Here is a 26,037-nt window from a genome sequence, read left to right as displayed (position 1 = left end):
AGGAACACCTTGCTCCCATTCAAGCAGCAGTTCACACTGCAATAACCAGTGGGATGGCATGCCTTGAGTGTGGCCAGGCAGGCCACGTGGCAGCAAACTGCCCCCAGCCAAGGTGCCTATCAGCAGCTGCTCCACCACGAGAAGGAGAACTTAGGGGACCGTGCTGGGCATGTGGGAAGAAGGGACATTTAGCTGAAGAATGCAGATCCGGGCTCCAGGGAAACGGAGGAGGGAGGGGGTGGCCGGGCCGTGTTCAGCCCCCTCCCATCTGGAATGTGCAGCGGCCCAACTACAGCAACCCCCAGTGGGGCAGGGGACTCTCATACCCCATGCCCCCACAGGGAGCAGTCAATTTTACATCCCCACCTACAACGCAGTGCCAGAATTGCACAACACCACCAGTAATGCTTTCGCACCCCCCACTGCCACAAGCCACACCAGAGTCACGGGAACAGCAGGGGACACCCCAGCGTGGGATCCCTGGGTGGTCTTGGCCATGAGAATAGGGAAGGAACCCCTGATGGTGTGGGGGACATGCCGCCTTTACGGCAGTCAGCATCCCTACGTCATAGGGTTTCAGTTCTGCGCAGACACGGGATCAGACTGCACGATTTTTCCCCAAGCACATTGGCCCGGACACTGGCAATTCAAAGAAGTCCCTCCAGTGAACGGAGTGGGAGGGCAGTCCCGGGCGTGGAAAAGCACTCAGTTGGTGGCTTTAACGCTTCACACAAAAAAGGGACCAGGAGTGTCAACATCAGCAGCAGCCCTAATGCTGGAAGAAGCAAAGGCAGAGCTGGAGGACGAGAGGGACCGCGGGAGAGATGTGGATGAGGAGCTGCAGCAGGGGAAGCAGAAGCTGCCGCAGCGAGCGACAAGGATGAAGCCGGAAGAGGAGGAAGATGTGCGGGAACTAAACACGCTGTTCCTCAGTGCCAAGTCCGACATGATCTGGGACAAGCAAGTCCTGGAGAAGCAGATGATCCTCGAGGAACTGACGGAGGAAGAGAAGCGCCTGAACAAGATGATGGAAATAGAGCGAGAGAAGGACACGGAGGTCCAGGAGGAGCTGGAGCACCAGAGGAAGCAGGAGCTGATGAGAGCCCAGCAGGGCATTGTGAAACAGACGGAGCAGAATGCAGAGGAGCGGGCATTGAGGACTGAGGAGCTGTACCAGGAGGGCCAGAGGCAGCTGGAGCGACTGGAGCAGATGAAAAAGGGAGGATCAGAAGGCCTGGGAGCAGAAGCAGGAGCGGAGGGCCCACAGGTGGTAATTAGAAACGAGCTAGGTGAATGGGGATGGGGCTGGAGGTTGACGCCCACAGGGAGAGGGTACGCAGCTGTCAAAAGGGACGGCAAATCAGGTGGTGTCCACTTAAGCCAATTAAGCTGGACCTCCATAGCGAGCAGAATGAGACTGACGAGAGTTGCGAGTTTCTGTTTACAGGACCTGCTCGTGGGATGTCCTCGTGACGCGTACATCCCGGTTCCAGACGAAAGTGACCGACCACCAAGCCGTCAGGCAGCACCCAAGAGACCCGCACGGGTGAGACCCAAGCATCAATGGTGTTTCTGTGTGATCTTGCTGTTGGGGCTTGTTGCCAGAGGGCAAGTCAGCCCAGACCACAACCCCCATCGGCCGTTCAAGTGGGTCACGCAACACCTTAGTAGTGACAAGGTGCTCACAGAAATCACCACACCAAACACCCCATCCTTCGTGCTCTGCATCACCGACCTGTTTCCAGGACGGCCAAAGGTAGACCCCAATTCCCCACACTCCACACACATGTCCTTTTGGGTGGACCATTTAGCCGAGTCAGACTTAGATCCAATCCTTCGTATGTTAGAAGCTACCTTCCTATCCCTGAACAAATCTAACCCTAACCTAACCGAATCCTGCTGGCTCTGTTACAATGTCGAATCTCCCTTTTACAAAGGAGTCGCTTTAAACACTCCCTTCAGTTACCCCACAGCAGATGCACCCAACCAATGTAGAGGGGACACCCCCCGCAAAGGAATCACCCTGAGTCAAGTCACGGGCCGAGGCAGATGCTTTGGCAATGTAACCCTAGCTAGGCAGAAAGGCAACGTCTGCACCGAAGTTGTCAAACCCAACGGGAAAAACAGTAACTGGGTAGTCCCATCCGCACCTGGGATGTGGGTTTGCCAGCAATCTGGAGTGAGTCCCTGTGTGTTCCTTGCCAAATTCAATGACTCTAACGACTTCTGTGTCCAAGTTCTGATTGCTCCTAGGGCCCTGTGCCGCGCAGATGAAGAAGTGTATCGCCATTTCGAGGAGCCCAGCCGGCTCCACAAAAGAGAAATAGCAACAGGTGTAGCTGTCGCGATGCTGCTGGGCCCAGGAGCAGCCGGAACGGCCACAGGAGTCTCAGCCCTAGTGACCCAACACCAAGGACTGTCACATCTGCAGACAACAATTGACGAGAACCCGCAGAGGATCGAGAAATCCATCTCCTTTCTAGAGAAGTCAGTCTCCTCACTCTCAGAAGTGGTCTTGCAGAAAAGGCGAGGACTAGACCTCCTGTTCATGCAGCAAGGAGGCCTGTGTGCCGCCTTGAGAGAGGAGTGTTGTTTCTATGCAGACCACATGGGAGTCGTGAGAGACTCCGTGGCAGAACTCCGAAACAGACTGGCTCAGAGACAGAGAGACAGGGAAGCCCAACAGGGTTGGTTCGAGTCCTGGTTCAATCGATCACCATGGCTGACCACCCTACTTTCTACCCTAACAGGTCCATTGGCAATGCTACTTTTAGCTGTCACCTTCGGACCATGCCTGCTGAACAAGCTGGTCTCATTCATTCAGACCCGCCCAGAAAGGGCCAACATCCTGTTCATAGGCCAGCAATTCGCTGCTGTGAATTCGACCAGAGAACACTGCCAGTCACAAGATTTTCTACCCAGGTTCACCAAACCCCTTTCTCTGTTGACAACCCCATGCCTCAGCTCAGTACCCATGTATATGACTACTTCGTTCATTTGTAAAAAAGGGGGGGGAGATGTAGTAGATAGGGTCAAACACTCGGAAAATCTCGCGATGTTACGGAAAGCAGTAGAGCTCCTCTCCCCCTAACTTCTAGTGATAAGGGATCACCCAAGAATGTAGTCCCCCCTAACATTAGTAACTTTCTACTCCTTACTAACCAATTACAGTAAAGTAAAGCCCCCTGACGTAGGGAAAAAACTTTCCCAGTATAAAACCCGACGAGGCGGGACAATAAAGGTCTTGAACCGTCCACCATACTGGTGTCTGTGTGTGTTCTTGGCCCGAGTGACCCTGGAGAGTTTGGGTCACCGTGCCGTTTCCTCAGAACCAGGTCACCTCGCCTTGCATCGGAAGGCAACAATATTGTTCTATTGTATACATAGATTTCATCCAAGCATGGGCTCCTCGTGGCTCCCCTTTAAATTTCTGAAATAGTTTCTCATGATTCTTTGTATGATTATACAATAATTATATTTAATTACTAAACCATCATCACATCTATCAATTACATCATTTATCATATACTGCTTACGCAGGTGCAATTTCACATGATCTGGCAAACACAAATTCTAACATTTTCAGAGTATATTTTAAACATTTTCCCAGGCCCCACAAAGTCTATAGCTTCTTTCTAATTCCCCAAATTTCATGATTTTAAAACCTTTTACTGTCACTCCCACTCATCTAAGATGGCGAACCACCCGACACCATAAAGAAGAAGATTATGTCATGATAACCAAATATGAAAATGCCATAAGACCTAGCAGAAAAGAATGACCTAACGAAAACCCCTAGAACAACAAGCCACCATGCAAATGAAGAATTAAAATAACACCTCTAACCAAGGAAAACATAACCATGGTCAGAGCTTTTTGCCTTTGTCACCTTAACCAGAGCAGGCCAAGAGCAGGGACCATAGACCTGAAACCAGCAGTGCCTACCCAGAGACTCTTGAAAGGAGAGAAAACCCAGCCAAGCCAGGCCTTGCTCAGCATTGCAGTTCCCTGCTCAGAGCCTTGGGCTCCCTGCAATCCTGCCCTCAAGGATCTGCTCTCACCAGGCCCTGGGCAGCCTTTGGCACTCCCTGCCCTCCCTGGGGCCCAGCCATGCTCCAAGGCACTTGGAGTTTTGCTGCTGACTCCTTGAGCAGCTTCTCCATCCTTCTCTGCGTGCCTGAGGCTCCTGGAGCCAGCCCCAAATCCAGCGTGGGGCTGATTAAAATACAGAAAGCCCTCAGGAGCTCTTTGTCTCCCTTCCATTGTCATCCAGTCTCCAGGGCTTGTGCAGAGATTGGAGTCAGTTTGGAGTTCTCTTCAGGAGGGAGATTCCAAAGTGCACATCAGGATTTTTGGTTTTAGTCAAGGAAATATTTTTTTATTTTTATTTCAGAGAAGAGGGGACAGAAACATTCCTCAGGTGATCTTGATGCTGAATGTCTCCTTAGGAGGTCTGGGCAGGGAGAATGAGCCCCTTGCAGGCTGAGCCTGTTTGGACAAGTTGTTCCTCACCCCAAACCTCACCATACCTCACATCACAAAACATGAAAAAAATTTAAGCATTTTTCCTTCTAAATAAAATTTAATTAATTAACAAAATTATATTTATATCATTCTAACTGTGATAGTATTATTCAATATTTTACTACATAATTTTTATATTTAAAAATCAATACTATTTTAGCAACCAAAAAAATTATTTCTCATTAGTTCAAAGTAAACACAATACCATTCATTAATTAATTAAGATTTATGGACTATTTATTTCTTCCTCTTTATGGTAACTAATAATATTTGTAGTCCTTTTGGCACCATTTTTATAAACTTTTTCCCTAAAAGGGTCAAGGGGCAGCACTTTGAAGTCCGTGGAGACATTTCTGGGGCACATTTGGGGCAGTTTTGGGTCTGAAGAGGGAATTCAGAGAGAACTTGAGGGTCTGGAGGACACTTGGGGAAGCCGGGTGGGCACTTGGAGGGGCACTCAGGGATCCCGAGGGACAGTTCGGGGTCTGGGGCAGCACTTGGGGGTCCAGGGGGGCCCTTGGAGGTCAGGGAGGGGAATTTGGGGCCCTTCGGGGTCCGGGCGGGCCCTTGGGGGAAGCTGACCGGGGTGGGGTGGGGGGGGGGGGGGGGGGCTCTGGGGCGCGGGGGGTGATGGGAGTTGTAGGCGCAGGCATCATACGATTTATTAGGGCCGCGGAGCAAGATGGGAGTTCTAGGCACAGCTTCAATGTCTCTCGGAGGGGCGCGGGGCATGATGGGAGCTGAAGTCCCGGAAGTGGCTCGATCACGATGTTTGGGGGTCCGGGACGGCTGTTAGGGGACACTTTTGCGTCCGAACCGCGACTTGAAACCCTCACGGGAACTTAAAAAATTCGGGAGTCCTTGCGGGGAGCTCGGGGAGCTCTAACCGTTCTCTTTACGGCGCGGGTCACGGCAGGAGTTTTAGGCGCGGGACTGTTCTGAGGGGCTCTGGGGCCGCAGGGGATGAGAGGAGATAAATTTCCACAAGTGGCTGTACCAAGCATCTGAGGGGTTGGGAGCACTCAGGGGATCCGGGGCGCTTTCGGGGGCTCCCGAATGGGCGGTGAGGGGGCACTGAGAGATCGTGGAGGGTCTGGGGAACACTGATGGGACAGATGGGGGCGGATCCTAGGGGGGAAGTACTGTAAAGCGCAGGGCATGACGGGCGTTGTAGTCCCGGCTCCATTGGGGCTTAATAGGGCCGCGGGGTGTGATGGGAGTTGTATGCAAGGAGAAAATATGGCGCCTTTCTGGGCACCGCCCCCAGGCCCGGATTCCTAGTGATGATTGCCTGGGAACGGTGATGGGGGGAGCCTCGGCAAATGGGATGTGGTGGAGGCGGGAACAGCCAAATCACCCTCCTACAGTCCTTCCAGGGACAGTCCAGTCCATTCCCAGTACAGACCAGTATAACCCCACTAAAGCCCATTTCATTCCAAGTAGAACCCAGTTCAACCCCAGTGGCCCTCCAGTCCCTCCCAGTGCAGCCCTGTCCGTCCCAATACACCTGAGTTCATTCCCAGTCGTTCCCAGTTCCTCCCAACCTGATCCATATGATGCCCCAGTGTCCCCAGTTTTCTCCGCAATGCCCCCAGCGTCCTCAGATTGTCCCAGTCCTCCCCAGTGACACTCCCAGTATGTCCCAGTCTCTCCCACAGTGTTCCCAGTGTCCCCAGTATGTCCCAGTCCTCCCCAGTGTTTCCAAGGACAGTTTCATTTCTCACGGTGGCCGTGGCAGCCAAACCCAGCAGTGGGGTCAGTGCAGTGCCCATGGCCACAGCCCCTTGCAGGGCCCAGTGCAGCTTGGGCTGATGATCCACCCTCACAGCTGGCCCAGGGCAGCTCTGCAGTGCCTTTGGTGGCACCTGGGGCTGGCACACACCTGAGCAGTGTGTCTGTTTGCAGTGGGGAAACTCAGGAGTTTGAGATTGCTTCAAAAAACCCCAAAAAGTGAAAACCCCTCTTAGGCTGAGTGCAGCCAACTCTGCAAGCACAGCAGGGCCCAGGGCAGTGAGGACAGACAGGATGGGGCTGGGCAATGTGGAGCAAGGTTGTGCACACTGGGTCAGAGCTCCAGGCACAGCTTCTGTGAGCAGGCCAGAGCTGCTGAGGAGGGACCCTGGGTCAATATCAATCACAGAATACTGCAATCACCTCTGCTCTACAGAGAAATTTAATCAAAGACACCCTTTAAAACAGGAATGTATATTTTATTACTGCTCTTTGAAATCTTTCTGAATAACTGGACTAGGAAAACTTTAATGACACTCTCGGGGCTTTGCTGTTGTTTACATCAGACTCAGTCCTTGAGAGTGTTTTGAAAAAACTTCTCAAGAACTCAAAGTTAAATTTAGACTCCAAATTTTCTTGAAGTTTTAATGTGTCCCACAGAGGGACACCACTGGGAAATTGTCCCCAGGTTCCAGTTAGAGCAGAACACTGGAGGCAGTGATGGCAGCTGGGGACAAACAAGGCAAATGTGTCTCTGGTGCTGAGCAAAGCTGGATGTGTTTGAGGAATGCCAAGGGCCAAGGCCTGAGCCCCAGTCCCTGGCCAGGCAGATCCTGTCCCTCCCTCCTTGCTCAGGGCTCTTGCCGGGATGGGCACTGGCATGTGGGGCTGTGCAATGGCAAGGGCAGGAGCATGGGGCAGCCCCTGCCAGGCTGCTGAGCAGGGACAAGGAGGCAATGAGGCCCCAGCCCTGCAAGGGTCACTTGTCTCCTGCTCCTGCCTCAGGCCCAGGGCCAGCAGCCATGGCCAAAGTGCTGCCCAAGCTGGCTCTGGCAGGGCTGTCTTGCAGCTGCTGCCCATCCCTGTGCCCTGTGCAGCCCAGGCTGTCCCACGGTGTCCCTGCCCTGCGCCTCTGTCCCTGCAGGCTGTTGGCATCCCCCGGCTGCCCCATCTGACTGGGGCCTTCCTTTGCTGACAGCTCTGCCTCCTGCCTGCCTCTGCCTGCCCACACAGAGCCTGGGGCTGATACCAAAAGGGTGAATTCAGTTTTTACTGTGCTTGTGAACTTTCAGCACAGGAACAAGGCATGCAGGGGCTGCTTTCCCAGCAGGAATGGGTGGAAGAGAAGAAGAAGACATCTGGCTCAAGGGTGCAGGGATAGAGAAAACAAGGAGTGAATCTGGGAATTTGGGGTTGGTTTTATGGAAATGGGTAAATTGTAATTCACATTTAGGGACTGTATATAAGCAACACACTGGTAGAATTACATGTCCACGTGAGGTTGGGAGATATCCCTCACTAGAGCTCAGGCCTGAATAAATGACACCCTCTGAAATGGCAAATTCATGTACAGGCACAAAGCAGCTCTGTGCTCAGTGGAGTGGAGACTGAGGACAGCAGAGGAGACCTGGGAGGGATTGAAGGGAGGTTTCAGAGATGCTGGATCCTTTTGGCACAATGGAGAACAGCCAGAGAAAGAAAGAATTAATGCAAAAGGCAGATAGGGAAAACAGACAGGACCCAAACAGAAAGGAATTTCCCTGCCAGGGCAGGGCTGTAGTGCAGCATGTCCCCCAGCAGGAGCCTTTGTGTGGGCAGGCAGAGGCAGGCAGTTGTGTCCCTCAGTGGGAGCCATAAAACTTCAAGAAAATTTGGAGTTTAAATTTAACTTTGAGTTCTTGAGAAGTTTTTTCAAAACACTCTCAAGGACTGAGTCTGATGTAAACAACACCAAAGCCTGAGAGGGTCATTAAAGTTTTCCTAGTCTAATCATGGAGAAAGATTTCAAAGAGCAGTAATAAAATATACATTCCTGTTTTAAAGGGTGTCTTTGATTAAATTTCTCTTTAGAGCAGAGGTGATTGCAGCATTCTGTGATTGATATTGACCCAGGGTCTCTCCTCAGCAGCTCTGGCCTGCTCACAGAAGCTGTGCCTGGAGCTCTGACCCAGTGTGCACAACCTTGCTCCACACTGCCCAGCCCCATCCTGTCTCTCCTCACTGCCCTGGGCCCTGCTGTGCTTGCAGAGCTGGCTGCACCCAGCCTCAGAGGGGTTTTCCCTTTTTGTACTTTTTGCAGCAATCTCAAACTGCTGAGTTTCCCCACTGCAAACAGACACACTGCTCAGGTGTGTGCCAGCCCCAGGTGCCACCAAAGGCACTGCAGAGCTGCCCTGGGCCAGCTGTGAGGGTGGATCATCAGCCCAAGCTGCACTGGGCCCCTGCAAGGGGCTGTGGCCATGGGCACTGCACTGACCCCACTGCTGGGTTTGGCTGCCACGGCCACCGAGAGAAATGAAACTGTGCTTGGAAACACTGGGGAGGACTGGGACATACTGGGGAACACTGGAACGCTGTGGGAGACACTGGGACATACTGGGAGTGACACTAGGGAGGACTGGGACATACTGGGGACAGTGGGGCCATTGCGGAGAAGACTGGGGACACTGGGGCATCCTGTGGATGACATTGGGATGAACTGGGAACGACTGGGAATAAACTCAGGTGTATTGGGAGGGACTGGGCTGTACTGGGAGGGATTGGAGGGGCACTGGGCTCCTACGGTGTTCTACTTCGGATAAACAGGGCTGTACTGAGATTGTACTGGTCTGTACTGGGGATGAACTGGGCTGTACTGGGGTTGTACTGGTCTGTGCTGGGGATGAACTGGGCTGTACTGGGAGGGACTGGAGAGGTTGAATGGGCTGTTCCCGCCTCCACCGCATCCCATTTGCCGAGACTCCCGCCCATCACCGCCCGAAGCCAATGAGCGCCAGAGATCGGGGACTCGGGGACGGTGCCTACGGTAGCCACAACTCCCGTCATGCCCCGCGGCCAAATTGAGCCCCATTGGAGCCGGGACTACAACGCCCGTCATACCCCGCACTCCACAGAACCCCCAGGATCCACCACACCTTTGTCCCTTAAGTGTCCCCCAGACCCTCCAGGATGCCTCAGTGCCCCCTCAGCGCCCATTTGGGACCCCCCAAAATCGTCCACGGACCCCCAGAGTGCTCCTAACCCCACAGATGCCCGGTACAGCCACTTCTGGAAATTCGTCTCCTCTCCACCGTGGCTCCAGAGTCCCTCAGAACACAGACCCGTGCCTAAAACTCCTGCCGTGTCCCCGCCCTAAAGGGCCCGGTTAGAGCTCCCCGAGCTCCCCCCAAGCGCTCCCGAACCGTTTACGTCTCCCCGAGGATCTCAAGTCGCGGCTCGGATGCAGAGGGGTCCACCAAGTGCCTCCCCGGACCCCCAAACGAAGCGTTGGAACCACTTCCGGGACTACAGCTCCCATCAAGCTCCGCGGCGCATGTCCAGTGCTGTTCCAGCCGGGACTTCATCTCCCGTTACACCCCGCGCCTCACTGAGAGCCTTTGCACCTGCGCCTCGAACTCCCGTGATGCTCCACGGCCCCGTTAAACTGCATTAGACCCGCGCATACAACTCCCATCAGCCCCCGCGCCCCAGCGAGCCCCCTCAGAGCCCCCCAAGGGCCCGCCCGGATCCCGAAGGGCCCCAAATTCCCCTCCCTGACCTCAAAAAGCCCCCCTGGACCCCCAAGTGCTTCCCCGGACCCTGAACTGTCCCTCAGAATCCCTGAGTGCCCCTCCAAGTGCCCACTCAGCTTGCCCAAGTGTCCTCCAGACCCTCAAGTTCTCTCTGAATTCCCTTTTCAGACCCCAAACTGTCCCAAATGTGCCTCACAGATGTCTCCACGGACCCCAAGTCTCCACGGACCCCAAAGTGGCCCCTTTTATCCTGTCTGTGAAAATGATAAAAAAGATAACAAAAGGATTTAAAATACGGCTGATTAGCATAAAGAAGGAAAAATCAATAGCCATACTTCTCAATGAATTCATGTTGGGAATTGTGTTACTTAGAACTAATGACCAATAAATTTTTTCCTTGCTAAAATGCTGTGGATTTTTAAATATAAATATTAAAATTTCCTATTACAAATATAGAATAATACTATTATAAATAAGAAAAATAGTTATAATTTTCCTAATTCCATAAATTATATTTTTAAGGGGAAATGCATAATTACTACTATGTTTTGGGATGTCAGTCTTTAAGAGACGGTCCAAGATCCCTCATCTGCCTCACAGCCACAGTCAAGGATGGAGATTGAAGGCCCCCCTAGGACTGAGACCCTTCAAATTCTAACCCCGGGGTGTTGGCCTGACTGGAGCGGGATGTCTGCCATGGGAAGCGAGAGGTTTCCTATAGGAACCAGTCCAGAAACAACGGGCCTCACTCACTGCTGGCACTGGTTTGTGCTGTTCAGAACTGGACTGTCTGTACCTGTTCCCAATGGATTTATTCTCCACTGTTCCCTCCATGTGCCGTCCTGTTCCCCCCCCGGCGGTAGATTATAAAAGAGCCCTGAGTTAACCAAAGGCTTTGAGACTCTCCCTGACGTGACCAGATGGATCTATTGGCCAGACCATGTGGATTTAATCTCTCTGTTGGCAGATATTCCCCCCCTTCTTTTCTCTGTCTCTCTGTCCTTTATATCCTTTCTAATCTTTCTGTTGCATTTAGTGGGCAATCACTAAAAGGTGCATTTGTTTTGATCAATACTGAAAGTCCCCAGCTGTGTGTCTTTGCACCCTGAGATCAGTGAAACGAACCATCGTGACCCCCCTTGTACCAGGGGATCGTGACACGGCCTGATGGGGTTGCTGCACACAGCGTGTGAACGTGATCTTCTTGGTGGCGACTGCACTGGTTCATCTGCTCTTGCTTTCTGGTCTCCCTATCCCAGAATTACCTGTGCCACCTGCCTTTCTTATATTGTGGTTCTCTGAAGTTCCTTCAATAGTCTGCCCTTCCTAAACTCATTCTTGGAATAGGGGATTATCACCTCCCCATCATAGAGAGTGCATTTGAATGCACTTGAATGCATTTTGCCTGCATTCCAAATATGGTCCCTGTTTTTGATTTACTGTAGAATCCTTGTTTGTATTTTCTACCTCTGTCGAGGCTGGGATTGAAGGTACTTGAGATGATATTTGGCGTTCAGATTCAGGTGGTTTTTGTTTCTTATCAGTGACACAGCCTCACAAGCATGGGTTCTGCAGCCTTTCATCTAAGGCCCAAAATGGCTCACTGTCTCTTGTTACAAGGCCTGCATGGTGCCAAGGAGACCATGGTGATACTGGGGATCCTAGGAGACCATGGTGACACCATGGACATTGTGACACTGCAGGGCTTCATGGAACCAAGGAGTCAATTGGGATTCTACCAAACCTCATGGAACTAAGGGCCCATTGTGACACTGGAGAACTTCAGGGAACCAAGAGTCTCTTGTGACACAGGGGTTACTCATGAAACCATGGAGACCATTTTGAAACTTCAAGGCCTGATGGAACCAAAGGGTCCTTCTGGCACTTCTAAGCCTTGGAACCAAAGAGACCACAGTGACACAGTGGGGCTCTATGGAACCATGGGGCCGTGGTGACATTGTGGAGTGTCACTGAACCAACTGCCCATGGTGACACTGCAGGGCCTGATGGAATCATGGACACCATTGTGACACTACAGGGCCTCATGGAAGCAGGGGGCCATTGTAACACTCTGGGGCCTCTTGGGATCCAAGGGCACTTGGGATACCATGGAAATTATGGCAACTGTGGCACCACGAAACCAAGGAGACCATTGTAACCCTACAGGACCCCATGGAACTAAGAATTCATGGAACAGTGCAGGACACATGGAACCGAGGGGCCATTGTGATGCTGTAGAACCAAAAGAGCCCATTGTGACACTGTGGGCCCCCATGGATCCAAAGGTCCATTTTGACATTGCAGGGCCCCATGGAATCCTGGAGACCACTGTGAAACTTTGGGGCCTTGTTGAATGATGAAGTGTCCCTGCAGGGCCTGATGGAACCAATGAGACCCCATAGAACCAAGGGTCCATTGTGACCCTGTGGTACCAAGGTGTCGTGGGTTGACCCAGGCCAAATGCCAGGCATCCATGTGGGCTGCTCACTCACTCCCCTCTGCAGCTGGACAAAGAAAATTTAATAAAGGGTTCATGGGTTGAGATAAGGACTGGGCGAGATCATTCATCAAATACTGTACTGGAAAAACAGGTCTAGCTTAGAGATGTGAAATTCTTTTATTACTAACAAAGTCAGAGGAGGAAAAGGGGAAATAAAATAAGCCCCTCCCCTCTCTCCAGCTCTGCCTCCTACCCAGCAGTGCATGGAGACAAGGAATGGGGGTTATGGTCAGTTCATCACCCATGGCTTCTGGCCCTGCTCAGGGAGCGGAGTGGTTCCCCTGCTGCACCGTGGGTCCCTCCCCAGGGAGACAGTTCTGCAGGAGCTTCTCCCATGTGAGTCCATTTCAAGGGCAGCAGCCCTCTGCAAACTGCTGCAGTGTGAGTCCATGCCAGGGACAACAGTCCTTCCCAAACTGCTGCAGCATGGGTCACTCTTCCAGGGGGTGCATTCCTCCAGGGACAGGCTGCTCCAGCCTGGGAGCAGGGCCCCTCTCTCCATGGCTCTCCTGCAGGGTGCCTGGGTCTCCAGTGCCTGGAGCACCTCCTGCCCCTCCTTCTGCACGGACCTGGATGCCTGCAGAGTTGTTCTTTTCACATGTTCTCCCTCTGCTCTCCTCTGACTGGAGTTAAAACTGCGCCACAATCTCCATTTTGATTTCTTTTTCAATCTGTTATCACAGAGGCATTGCCACCATTTGTAACTGGCCCAGCCTTTGCCAGCAGCAGGTCCATCTTTGAAGCCACCAGGAATTGGCTGTGCCAGACACAGTGGAAGCTTCCAGCAGCTTCTCACAGGAGCCGTCCCTGTGCCCCCTGTGAAATACAAAGCTGTGTTTCGTGTCAGGTACATACTGGCAACATGGTATTTGTGATTGTAATATGGGTGTAAACCGACCATGGGGCAGTTATAAAGATGAATTCTAATAATTACTGAGGAAAGTAAAGCATGGAAGAAGGCCTTTGAGCCTATCTTTTGTTCGTAATTAACCTTTATATGTCTTAAGTTGATTTAGGAGGATTTGAATTAAAGCCTTAAGGATGCTGCTTTTTGACAGGAACTTTCTGCTTGTGGCTAAGCCTTAAAGAGTTTTGCAGTAATAACCTTTTAGAGTATAATTTTAGAATATTTGTTTTAGTAAGGGTCTTTGAAACTATAGCTTTAGAACACATGAAAGGAAACATGCTTATCTCACATCTTAACAAAACAGTGAAAAGCAGCTTGAGAAAGGAAGATTAACATCAACTCAAGGATTAATAGTTTCGACCAAGGGGAGCTGGACATCACTGTTATGAGATTTATAGTCTCTGCAATTAAAAGGTGGACCCGCATCTGGAATCTGGACCACACCATCTGGGATATTTCTTCCTTCTTTCAGAAACCGAACCACCACCGTCTGGGGATACTGCTTTCTGGATACATCCTGAGAAAAACTAGATCACAATAGGTGTGGAATTGGGAATAGAAAACTTGGGAATAGAAAAGGCTGAGAAAGCTGAGTACCCCTATAAATGCCTGTAAGCCTCAACTATCGGTGTGCAGTTGGAGGGAAAACTTCCCCCATTGTTCCCAGCGCTGTATCGCTCATAATTTATCATAATAATTAATGACTTGATTGCTGCTTGAATATTGGCCTAGTCAAGCTTCTCATTTATAACACCCCTGTGGTGGGAGCTGGGAGAGAAGAAGGGGACGCTGGCCTGTCCCTCAGGGGAGGCATGGCTCATTTGTTAACTGCCCGTGCCTCCCAGCTGAAAACTTTCAAACTCAGTGTTTTTCTGGGACACAACATTTTTCACAGGCTGATTCACGTTTGGTCAGGGGCTTTTCGCTGGGATTTGGGGTGCCTGACTCCCCTCACGTGCACCAGCAGCGTGGGGGATGTGGCTCCCAGAGGTGCTGCCTCTGGCCACAAGCCCGGAGGGGATGGGGATGGGGATGATGTTGAGGAGCAGAAAACAGGAACACTGGAATGTGAATCGTGGGGTTCGGTGGGGGGGTGAACAGCAAGCATTGCTGACTTTTTCTGGGGAAAGAAGACCTGCAGATCCGGGTTGGAGATCCCTGGGGAAAGCTTCTCCTTCCCAGCTGCCAGTGTGCACTGGTGGTTCTGGGGGGAGAGGGAAAAAGCGTTCGGTCACTCCTGCTGCCGAGGCACTGGCAGCACGGTGGGGGTGGGCTGTGAGAACAAAGACCCTGCCCTGCAGGCCAGGTCTGGGCTGTTTGGCCTGCCCACCACCAGGTTTGGGGGCTTTGATCCCCCTACTCAGGCCTGGGGCTCTGTTCTGTGGGCCTGGTCTGGGGTCCTTGGTCTGCCCACTCGGATTGGGGCCAGGGACCCTGTCCCACCCAGTGGTGCAAAAAAAAAAAAAAAAAATGGTGGCCAGAGCTACCAGCTCAAAGTACTGGAAAGCCACAAGTCAGACTCAGCCCAAGTGATTCAATTAAGGACAGTGGCCAGAGCATTCCAGAAATTTTCTCAATATTGTTTGATAATTATCAATGGATTTTTTAAAATAGTTATTAGTGATTTTTCTTTAGCAGTTCTTTGTTTCAGGATTCTGCAAGTCTGTTTCAGGACCAAAAGGGATCGTTCAGGGATGTCAAAGATCAACATCTCCAATGACTGGGATTATACTGGGATACTACGGGGATCATACTGGGAGCAGCTGAGCCCATGCCGTGGTAGACTACAATCACACTGAGGGAGACTGGGATCATACTGGGATCATACTGGGATGGAGTAGGAGCCTGCAGGGGGAAATTGAGACCATACTGGGGACAAATGGGATATACTGGGAGTGACTGGGATCATTCTGAGGGTGACCAGGAGCAGCTCTGAGCAACTGGGATCATGCAAGGAGCAACTGGGAGGAACTGGTAGTGACTGGGTACATGATGGACATGATTGGAAGCCACTGGGCTTACACTGGGATGAACTGGGGTCATGCTGGAGGTGACTGGGATCATACTGGCAGTGAGTGCCACTGCACTGAGGCTGACTGGGAGTGGTTGTGAGCAAATGGGATCATGCTGGAAGGGACTGGGAGTGACTGGGAATGTGCTGGAAGGAACTGGGCTACCCTGGGAGAGACTGGGAGTGACTGGAACAAAAGTGAGGGTGAAAGAGAGCAACTGGAACCATGTGGGGCACAACTGGTTCATACTGGCAGGGACTGGGAGCACTCTGGGCTCATCTTTGGGTCATACTGGGAGGGACTGGACTAATACTGGAAGCGTCTGAGAGTGACTGGGAACACACCATGCACATCATCCCCCATACTGGGGGTGACTGGGAACAGCTGGGAGCACACTGGGAGCAAATGGCATCATACTGGGACTGACTGGATTGATCTGGCTGGAGGCAACTGGGACCAAACTGGGAGTGATTGGAAGTTACTGGGACCATACTGGGAGTGCTGGCATGTGACAAGGATCATACTGGAGCTTACTGGGCTCATATTAGTATTGAAAGGGAGCAGCTGGGATCACACTTTGGGCCCCTGGGAGCAACTGAGAGAAACTGGGATCATGCTACGAGCAAACTGGAGGAACTGGCAATGACTGGATGCAGGCTGGAGGCAACTGGGATATGCTGGGCATGACTGAGAACATACTGGGATAACAAGCACCTTACTGGGATCACTGTGAGTGTCTGGGAAGGACCATGGACATGCTGAGGGAAACTGGGATGTACTGGGAGTGTTTGTAATCATACTGGGAATGACTGGGAACAAGAGCGACCATGCTGGGGAGAACTGGGACCATGGTAGGGGCAACTGGGAGTGAGTGGGAGTGACTGGGTCTACACTGGGGGCAACTGGGCATGACTGGGATCATGCTGGCAGGGAGTGGGATCACATGGGGAGTGACTGGGACTACAGAAGGGACAACAGGGTTCAACTGGGATCACACTGGGAGGAACAGGGAGCAACTGGAACCATGCTGGGGGCAACTTGGATCAAACTGGATCATACTTGGAGCAACTGGGACTGCACTGAGGGTGACTGGGAGTGGCTGTGAGCAACTGGGATCAGGCTGGAAGCAACTGAGGACAACTGGGACTAACTGGGAACCTGCTGGGAGTAATTGGAATATGCTGGGAGTGATTGAAACCACAGTGGGGGTAAATGGGAGCAACTGGAACCCCACTGGATGATAACGGGAGCAGCTGTGCCCATGCTGGGGTCATACTGGAACTGACAGGCATCATACTGGCAGTGACTGGAAAAGTATTAGGAATATCTGAGAGTGACTGGGATCCTACTGGAACCAGACTGGGAGTGACTGGAAAGGTGCTGGCTGTGACTGGAACTATGCTGGAGGTGACTGGGAGCAACTGGCCCCACACAGGGAGTGACAGGGAGTCACTCTGAGCATGACTGGAATCATACTGGGAGGATCTGGGAGTGACTGGGATCATACCGGGGGTGGTTGTAACCATACTGGTGTGGACTGGGTGCAACTGGGATCATCCTGGGGGCCACTGGGATTACAGCAGATGAGAATGGATCCTGACTGGGGGTTACTGGGAGCTACTGGGCCCATGTTGGGAAGAAAATGTGGACAGAGTGGGAGCAACTGGGATCAACTGGAAGGTACTGGAACCATGCTGAGGAGACTGAGACAATAACTGGGATTATATTGGGAGCAACTTAGACATTATCTCAGGCATCTGCCAGAAATTGAAATCATGCTGGAGGCAACTGGGAGGAACTGGGAAAGACTGGGATCATTCTGAGCTAACCAGAACATTACTGGGCACACTGGAATATACTGGGAGTGTCTGTGACCATACTGGCTGGACTGGAATCACACTGCAAACAGCTGGGAGCATGCTGGGGACAACTGGCAGTGAGTGGGACCATGCTGAGAGGGACTGGGACTATTCGAGGGACAACTGGGATCATACTGGGAGGAACTGGGAACGACTGGGACTATTCTGGCAGCAGCTGGGATCATACTGGGATCACAGTGGGAGCAGCTGGGTCCATGCTGACTGAGACTGGGATCACACTGTGGGTTACTGGAATCATACTGGGATTGACTGGGAGGGGCTGTGAGCAACTGGAATCATGCTGAAAGGAACTGGGAGGAAGTGGGAGTGACTGGGAGCATGCTGGGGTTGACTGGGATATACTGGGAGACACTGGGAGTCATGAGGATCATACTGGACACTACTGGGGTCCTGCTGGCATTGACAGGGAACAACTGGGATCCCACTGGGGGTGACTGACATCATACTGGGAGTGACTGGGATCACACTGGGATTATAGTGGGTGTCAATAGACCCTGACTGGGTTCCTGAGAGCTACCAGGCCCATGTTGGGAGCTGCCTGCGCACACACTGGGAGGAACTGGGAAAAACTGGGAATGACAGGATGCATGCTGGTGACAATTGGGATGTCCTGGCAGTGACTGGGATGAAACTGGGGGCAGCTGAACCACTCTGAGGTAACTGTGAGTGCCTGGCAATGACTACGAGAACGTTCAGGGCAACTGGGATATGTTTTGCAGAGAAAAGAAGAAACCTCACAACTTTGTAAAAGTTTTAAAGCCCGGTATGCTTTTATTACGACGCGCGCCGGACGCAAGTCCCCCAACAAGGCATGCGTGCCTCTGAAGACCTCGGGTCTTTTTTTATCCCCCTTCCAAATGCATATGCATAAAGTTCCACAATAAGTTCATACATATTCATTCCGTGTGACATTTAGCACCAGTTCTTCTTTATCAAAGGAATTTCTAAGTCGGGGGCAAATCGACCTTGTGGTCTTTTCTGTTTTTCTTTCTCTGTCTCCTTGCTGTCTCGGCATGCGAGTTTTTCCTTCAGCTTCGGCCTCACAGACTTTTCACCTTCTTAGACAATTCACCTAATTCAGAATGGATCTTTACTCTGTCGCATTCCCCCCTTTCCTAGGAAATAAGTAAATTCTTTTACTTAATGAAAACCTTCACGACAGTGTCTTTTAGTGCTTCACCATGTATGTTTGACAAAGATGTTAGTACAGCTATTCATTGTAGCATTCTCCAGTCCCAAATTAACAATATATTCTTTGTAGAACTGTGGTTATCTACTTTGTATCATGTTGGACAGTAATTAAGGTTTTCTTTCCTTTTTCTTGGATTTCTCTCAAGCCTTCCAATAGGTCTTGGTGCTTAATTAATTGTTTCACTAATGTAAGGTTCATCCCAATAGAGGTAGGTGGTAGTCTGTGATACAGTGTGTAATTGGCTTTAATCAGCTGGTGGGATGTTACTGGTACCAAATATGAAAAATCACACCCAATAATCTTAACAAAATTACAAATACAGAAATTAGAATGGTTTCTACTAGACAGAATAACATCATTGCTATCAATTTGTACAGCAGCATAGGCAGTTCTCAGACACACACACCCTTTTCCAGTATATACAAGCACAGTTTTCTGGTCAGTGACTGGATGAATTTCAAAGTGACAAATACTCTGTTCAGTGTCCAAACACACATCCTGAGCATTAATAGTATTGCTTTCACAAATGAATCCCATCTGTTCTCTAGTAATGCAGGATTCTAAGTTTACTGTCTGCTACTTTTTATTCATCTTTCGTGCCCACACTCTATGTTCTGAAGGATAGAGTATTGTTTTTTCATGGTTTAATCCTAGGACAATGGTGGGATGGATAACATAAACAGTGGCATTATGTATGGAAGCACAAAGGCAGTTGCTACATTAGAAACAGGATCATAGGTGAAATTCACCATAGTCCACCAAGACTGAAACTTCCTTTCAAAATCAATTGCATTATCCCACACAATTTCTTGAATTTCAGCTGGAAAATTACCTTCACCCCTTTCCCATACGATCAGAGCTGCTGTGGCTTGTATCCATAACTGTGCTTGTATACAACTGAAAGCTAAAGACACATTATCTTGAACTATACTAAGTGCTTCTACTATCAGCTTGTGGTCTTGGTCCCCGGCCTTTTCATACTTCCTTACTTTGGCAGTACTTTTGAAATCTGTCACTGGCTAGTTCCTAATGCCAATAGAGATTACTATAAAGGCTGCTTCAATTTTGTTAGGCTACCTGCTGCAGTGGCCAGTTTATTCACCAGTATTTCTGAATCAATTCCATTTAAAACTCCTAATCTTGTCCCTAATATGCCAGTTAGATGTTTGTTATGGGGAACAGGAACTGCTTTCTGTTTATGACCATCCCTCCCTGCCAGAGGGATGTGCTGGGCTCACACTGCAAATTCAGACACACTTCACAAGTGTATCTGACAGAGGTTTAGTTCATATTTGAGGCAGATGTTTGTTCTGAAATGTAGAGACCTCAGGGAATCTCCTTCCCCCTCCAAAGCACCTGATTTCCCAGATGTGTGGCAAGCAGGAATGTCTCTCCTGGTCTACAAAACCTCACCCACCTTGCCCCTAGCTTCAGGTCCAAGCCTCGAGTAAATAATGAAGGGGAAGTCTGAGAGAAGAGCCTAAATTCATTGCAGTGCCTCAGAAGAAACTGGGATCAGATTTCTGCTGCTTGAAACACTCAGCACCAAAGTGATGCTCAAAATCCTACAGCCTGCTGCTGAGCTCTGAGGGGGGGTCTTTCTCTCTACCTCTTTTAAGCAGAATCCAACCGCCTCAGACTGGGACAATCACTGATCCAAATGTCAGGAGGAAAATGGATAGCTATAAATAAAGAAAATCACCTTTCTTGCTTGGACTAATTTACCACCTGCAGTTCAGCACCCTTTACCAGCCATTGCCTGAGTGTTCAGCCAACCAGCTTGGAAAATGACCTAAGGAAACTGATTTCTCGGTGTTCCTGGTTTTAGACACCAGGAGAGCTGGCTCCTTCCTTTCTTGTTCTTCTCCTGAGATATGCCTGTTTTTGTAACCATGTTGTCCAGCCCTCAAAGGAAGTTTTTAGGAAGGAGGAGCAGGCTGGTTGGATTCTTGAGATGTTAATTTGCATTATCAACACCACACATTTGAGAGACCATTCTGGATTGAATAATAGCTGTTGTTCAGTCACATTCTTTACTACGTTACGTTCAAGTTTGGAATTTGGGTAGAGTCTGAACTAGTATGGGGTGTATAAGGCCCTGCTGTGGTAAAAAGTGCAGTGTCCCCTTTGAATTCAAATGAAAGTCTGATAGTAATTCGAGCTCAAAGGCAGGTCACTTCTACAGGCTGTATCAAGGTGAAATTACACCAACAGTCTGATTCACTTAGGTTATCACAGACTTCCTGGTGTTCATATACACCGGGGGAGGTTCAGACACTAATTACATCTGGTCTCTCATAAGCTACCCTATTGATGACCTGGCACCCTACTTTGATTTCTTCTCCTCTGATTCCTTGAAGTGTCCACAGTTCCTGTTCCTGCCATTCTTGCTCCTCACATACCTGATTCTCGTGGATTACTACAGTAGATATGTTTAAATCTTTTATCTCAGAAGGTTTTCCTATGGATCCAGTACACTGATTAAATGCCAGGGACCAAGGCCATTCAGCATTACTTTCAATAGAGGTACTCTCAAGTTCTAAAACTTCAGTTATGATTACACACAAAACAATTCTACAAACAATTCTACAAACTAAAATATGAGCTACTCCCAACCGCAATGTACTCATTTTGCCCGAGTAAGTTTTAATCTCAGTTCATTGTCTCCTGGCGTCACTCCTTAAGGGGTTTCTGGGCCTTCTTCACCCGAGAGTGATGAATCCAGGCATCCTGCTCCTTGATTTTGATTGCAGTGAAGGTGGTGAGAAGTACTTGCAGTGATCTCTCCCACTGTGGTTCCAAAGTCTTCTCTGTAAGAGACTTAACATATACATCATCCCCAGGCAATCTAACTCCCTCCTCCGAGTTCCAGCCACATGTTTCTCAATTACTCTGAGCTGTTTGCTTAATGCCACCATGTAGGTGGACATTCTGGACATTCCCTTTGTATTCTATATGGTCTTCTATAAGGCATTCCAAAAGGACTCAGCATTCCTTTAGCTCAAGGTTTAGTTTGAATTTGCAATAGTGCTAGTGGAAGAGCTTGGGCTAGGGTAGATTAACTTCTTGCCCCAGTCTTATGATTTGATGCTTAATCAAACGATTCATACTCTCCACCTGGCCGCTTGATTGGGGGTGGTATGGGATGTGAAGTTCCTAATCTATGCCCAGATGGCTACTAATCTGTTGCACTATTTTGGAAATGAAGTGTGATTCTTTATCTGAGGATATCGTGGCTGGAACTCTGAAGCGTGGTATTATTTCTTGTAAAAATAATGTGGTCACCTCTTGAGCTTTGACAGTTCTGGTGGGGAATGTTTCTGGCCACCCTGAAAATGTATCTGTCAATACCAGTAAATACTGATACCCCCCTTTCCTTGGGAGTTCTGAAAAGTTAATTTGCCACTGCTGTACAGGCCCATGGCCTCTCCCAGTCTGACCGAGTTTTGGCCGGGGGGTATTTTGGGGTTAGTCTGGAGGCAAGGATCACACTGTCGGCTCACCTGAGTGATAGTGGCATATAAATTCCTGACAACGATACAACGATTGTTTCAATCAGATGTGTGTTCTAGAAAGCCTGTGGAAATTACTGCTTCAAAGTCAACACTTCATTTCAATGCACTCTGTATCACTGGCAGCCTTGGTCATTTCGAAAAAGGAGCCGCACTCTATAAAAGACTTTTAAGTAGTTAGGCCCTAGTGTGCTTTCTAGTGCCCTTCCTTTACTAGTAACCACGAAAATGGGAAGGGATTACTAGCTCTCTTTCAATGGTAGCCCACCCCTTGCAGTTGTACATCTCTTTTGATTAGTATTCTTATTGACAGCACTTAATCCAGTACTATCAGTTATTGGGCTGATTCCTTCCTTATCTTCCTTTTGAGGGTACTACTCAGTTCTCACTAGTTGTGTTCTTTCCTTAAGCTTGATGCTCATGGGGGAGCATCTTTCAGTCTCCTTGGTACAGCAGAGGCCCATACCCTTGAAAACACTTATTTACTTATTCCAATATCTCCTTACTAATGTCTGTTAATGTTAAGCCTAACCTCTTTATATCATTTGCCTCCAGAGTAACCTTTCTCATTTGAGAATGTTTAGCAAATTGAGCGAATTGTACAAAAGCTTTTAGGTACACATAGTACACATGTTACTTTAAAGGTTTGCACAAGTATGCCTTCCCAGACTGGCCAGTTGTTCATTCCCCACACTACAACATAAACATTCTCCACAGGTACTAAAGCTTTATTTAAAACTGAATATATGACCCTTGTGTCGACAAAAATTCTTCCCTTTTGGGGAGGTCATCTTTACCCTTCCTCCCTTACCTTGGGAGGAGCTTTTAGCAAATCATATGTACTCATTTTGTGAACTGTGATTGCTTTGCATTTCAGCATGATAATCTTTGCCTGATTTCATACGTTGCTATCTTATGCTGCATGCTGAACAACATGTTTGATTTGCTTTCTCTTTGCCTTGTTTTCCTTTTTCAAGGGCCAAGACCAGAGGGCGGTCTGATCTTACAGTCTCTTTGCCATTCTGGGTGATTTCTTAAAACAAAAAGACATTTCAGCATACAAAAAACTCTATCCCATTTATCTTCCTATTTTAAAACAGTACTAACAGCAATGAAGTACTATAAATCTTTTTATTTTCTGAGCTGCTCCGACTGGCAGCCTTCTCCCAATGAGCCCCTCCCAAAAGGGGCTAATTTAGGAACCTCTTTGCTCTGGTCAGTTCTCATTACCTCTTTCTCCCTGCCCACAGGTCATTCCTGTGTTCCCTGGGGAGACAGGGCAGCCAGAGCTGTCCCTGTGCCCAGGGGACAGCCACTGTCACCTCATGCAGCGTGCCAGCCTCTCGATGCACCAAAGGCTCCCCGAAATTGCCTGCAAAGGCAGGCTATTCTGTTTGTTACAGAGAACTTTAAATCCCTACAGATTGTTTCCAGTCCAGACTTACTGCAGTACCAGCTGAAGTCTCATAAATCTCATAAGTCTCATTAACTAGTTCATCTCATTCATCTCTTTTATATAAACTCTGTTTTACAAAATATCAGTCTTTTCTAGTTCTCTTCTTGCACAATCTAATTAAGCACTGTGTCTATTTACACTTGTTTTACTGCTTTGCAAAAAGGCTGTGCTAGTCACAGCCGAAAATCTGATACGCCCACAGACACACGCACCAGCACCCCCCCCCCTTTATCTCAAATTCAATAAAGCCAAGGCTTGAATTGCTGTGAGGGGGGGAATTCTTGGAATTCCTTTAACTCGCTTTATCGCTTTATCGTAGTTAAGCATAAATCATCGTACTATAGTTCTCCTATGTAAAATACTACTCTTGTTGCAAACAAAATCCTAAAATCTCCACAAACACTACTATACAATCTGAGAATCAAATTACCACAATGCAGCGGAAGAAAATCACCACACAAAATCACTGGGAAAGGGCATATCTCTCAAAGTGCTCACTTTTCTCACCACAACACAACATACCATAATTCGGCATTTACTCACATCAATTTTTCCTGGACACAATCAAAAAAAACAGCACACAGTCTAGAGATCAAATCCAAACATCCAAGGCAAAGGAACTCTCTGAGCTCATACTCACGGTTAGAATGTACCAAATCTACACAAATCACGACATTTAAACACAATCACTGTCGCTCCTCCACTCGTTTCTCCGCGGGGGCACTTCTCTCCCTGCCCCCGCAGCCTGCTGCAGCTGGTGCCTCAGGCCTCACTCGGCTGCTTCAAACACAGGTAGTACTGACCCCCCCCCCCCCGCACTGTAGGGCCCTGTAGATCTACTCTCTTTTATATACCATACACTTATACACTTGCACAATTAGAAGAGCTGCTGGCGGTTCCGCTCTATCAGAACGATGAACCCCGTCTCAAATACAGCTGCTCCATCAGCTGAACCCAGACGTCTCTGGGTGGTTTACTCCCTTGCTCTCCTTTCCCTCCCCCAGGGGCCCCTCAGTACATATCGTATCTTCCTCCGCAGGCCAGCAGGTCGTTGTCTGTTTCCGCAGGTGGCAAGTTGAGACGAGCGGAGCCCCACCAGGAAAAAAATCCTAGGGCGTGCCTTGGAGGTCCGTCTATCCCCCCTGCCCCTGCGGGGACAGAGGACTCCCGGCTGGCTCGCCATAATGTTTTGCAGAGACAAGAAGAAACCTCACAACTTTGTAAAAGTTGTAAAGCCCGGTATGTTTATTACGACGCGTGCCGGATGCTTTCCCCCAAAAAGGCATGCGTACCTCTGAAGACATCGGGTCTTCTTTTATCCCCCTTCCAAATGCATATGCATACAGTTTCACAATAAGTTCATACATATTCATTCCACGTGACATTTAGCACCAGTTCTTCTTTATCAAAGGAATTTCTAAATCGGGGGCAAATTGACCTTGTGGTCTTTTCTGTTTTTCTTTCTCTGTCTCCTTGCTGTCTCGGCATGCGAGTTTTTCCTTCAGCTTTGGCCTCACAGACTTTTCACCTTTCTTAGACACTTCACCTAATTCAGAATGGATCTTTACTCTGTCTCACCTTTATCATGGTATACCATGGTAACTTATCCTTTGGGGCTCAGTAATCTAAAGATTTATAGAATGTCTTATGGATATGCCTTAGTTACCCTTAATGACCCCTTTTTTCCTCTAAAAATAAAAATTACATCAGGTTAGTTATAATTTCACGCATGAATTTCTTAAAAAAGAAGCACCATAAGACTGCAGGACAAAGTCACTTCCCAGTTGTCCACTTCAGTTATGTTTCAAGCTTCCAGAACAATAGCTGTATTGAAAAACACATGTATTCTAAATTCCCCTCCCTGGAGTGCTATGGTCAAGAATTCCAATGCCTAAAATGATTCCTAATTATTTTTACCTTTGTATTAGATATTACACACAAAGAAGGGCAGTCTTCTATTCAGAAAGGTCAGTTTCATTATAAAGAAAACCACCAAAGCATAGTATACGGACTTATGATCCTATATATTGAGAAAAAAAGGATGAGAATTTATGTTTTGGTGTTCTGTAGCCATCCATATGGACAACATTTCAATCTGCCAAGGTATGTGGCCAAAATGTAGAAGGGCACCTGTTCCCAGAGCCTGCAGGGACAGAGGCGCAGGGCAGGGACACCGTGGGACAGCCTGGGCTGCACAGGGCACAGGCATGTGCAGCAGCTGCAAGGCAGCCCTGCCAGAGCCAACTTGGGCAGCACTTTGGCCATGGCTGCTGGGCCTGGGCCTGAGGCAGGAGCAGGAGACAAGTGACCCTTGCAGGCTTGGGGCCTCATTGCCTCCTTGTCCCTGCTCAGCAGCCTGGCAGGGGCCACCCCATGCTCCTGCCCTTGCCATTGCACATCCCCACATGCCAGTGCCCATCCCAGGAAGAGCCCTGAGCAAGGAGGGAGGGACAGGATCTGCCTGGCCAGGGGCTGGGGCTCAGGCGTTTGCCATTGGCATTCCTGAAACACATCCAGGTTTGCTCAGCACCAGAGACATCTTTGCCTTTTTTGTCCCCAGCTGTCATCACTGCCTCCAGCATTCTGCGCTGA

General features: G+C 49.4%; 1 protein-coding gene across 1 annotated transcript; it reads left to right on the top strand.

Annotated features, from left to right (window-relative positions):
• Window positions 1-598: 598 nt before the first annotated feature.
• Window positions 599-26,037, top strand: LOC134433893 (inner centromere protein-like). The gene is made up of 3 exons (XM_063182591.1): window positions 599-1,267; window positions 1,448-1,838; window positions 26,006-26,037. Exons 1-3 carry the CDS (start codon window positions 773-775, stop codon window positions 26,035-26,037), a joined length of 918 nt encoding a protein of 305 aa, XP_063038661.1. The 5' UTR covers window positions 599-772.

This window comes from Melospiza melodia, unplaced genomic scaffold (genome assembly GCF_035770615.1).
Source record: "Melospiza melodia melodia isolate bMelMel2 unplaced genomic scaffold, bMelMel2.pri scaffold_28, whole genome shotgun sequence".
Classification (NCBI taxonomy): Eukaryota; Metazoa; Chordata; class Aves; order Passeriformes; family Passerellidae; genus Melospiza; species Melospiza melodia.
This window is presented reverse-complemented; position numbering and strand designations above follow the sequence as displayed.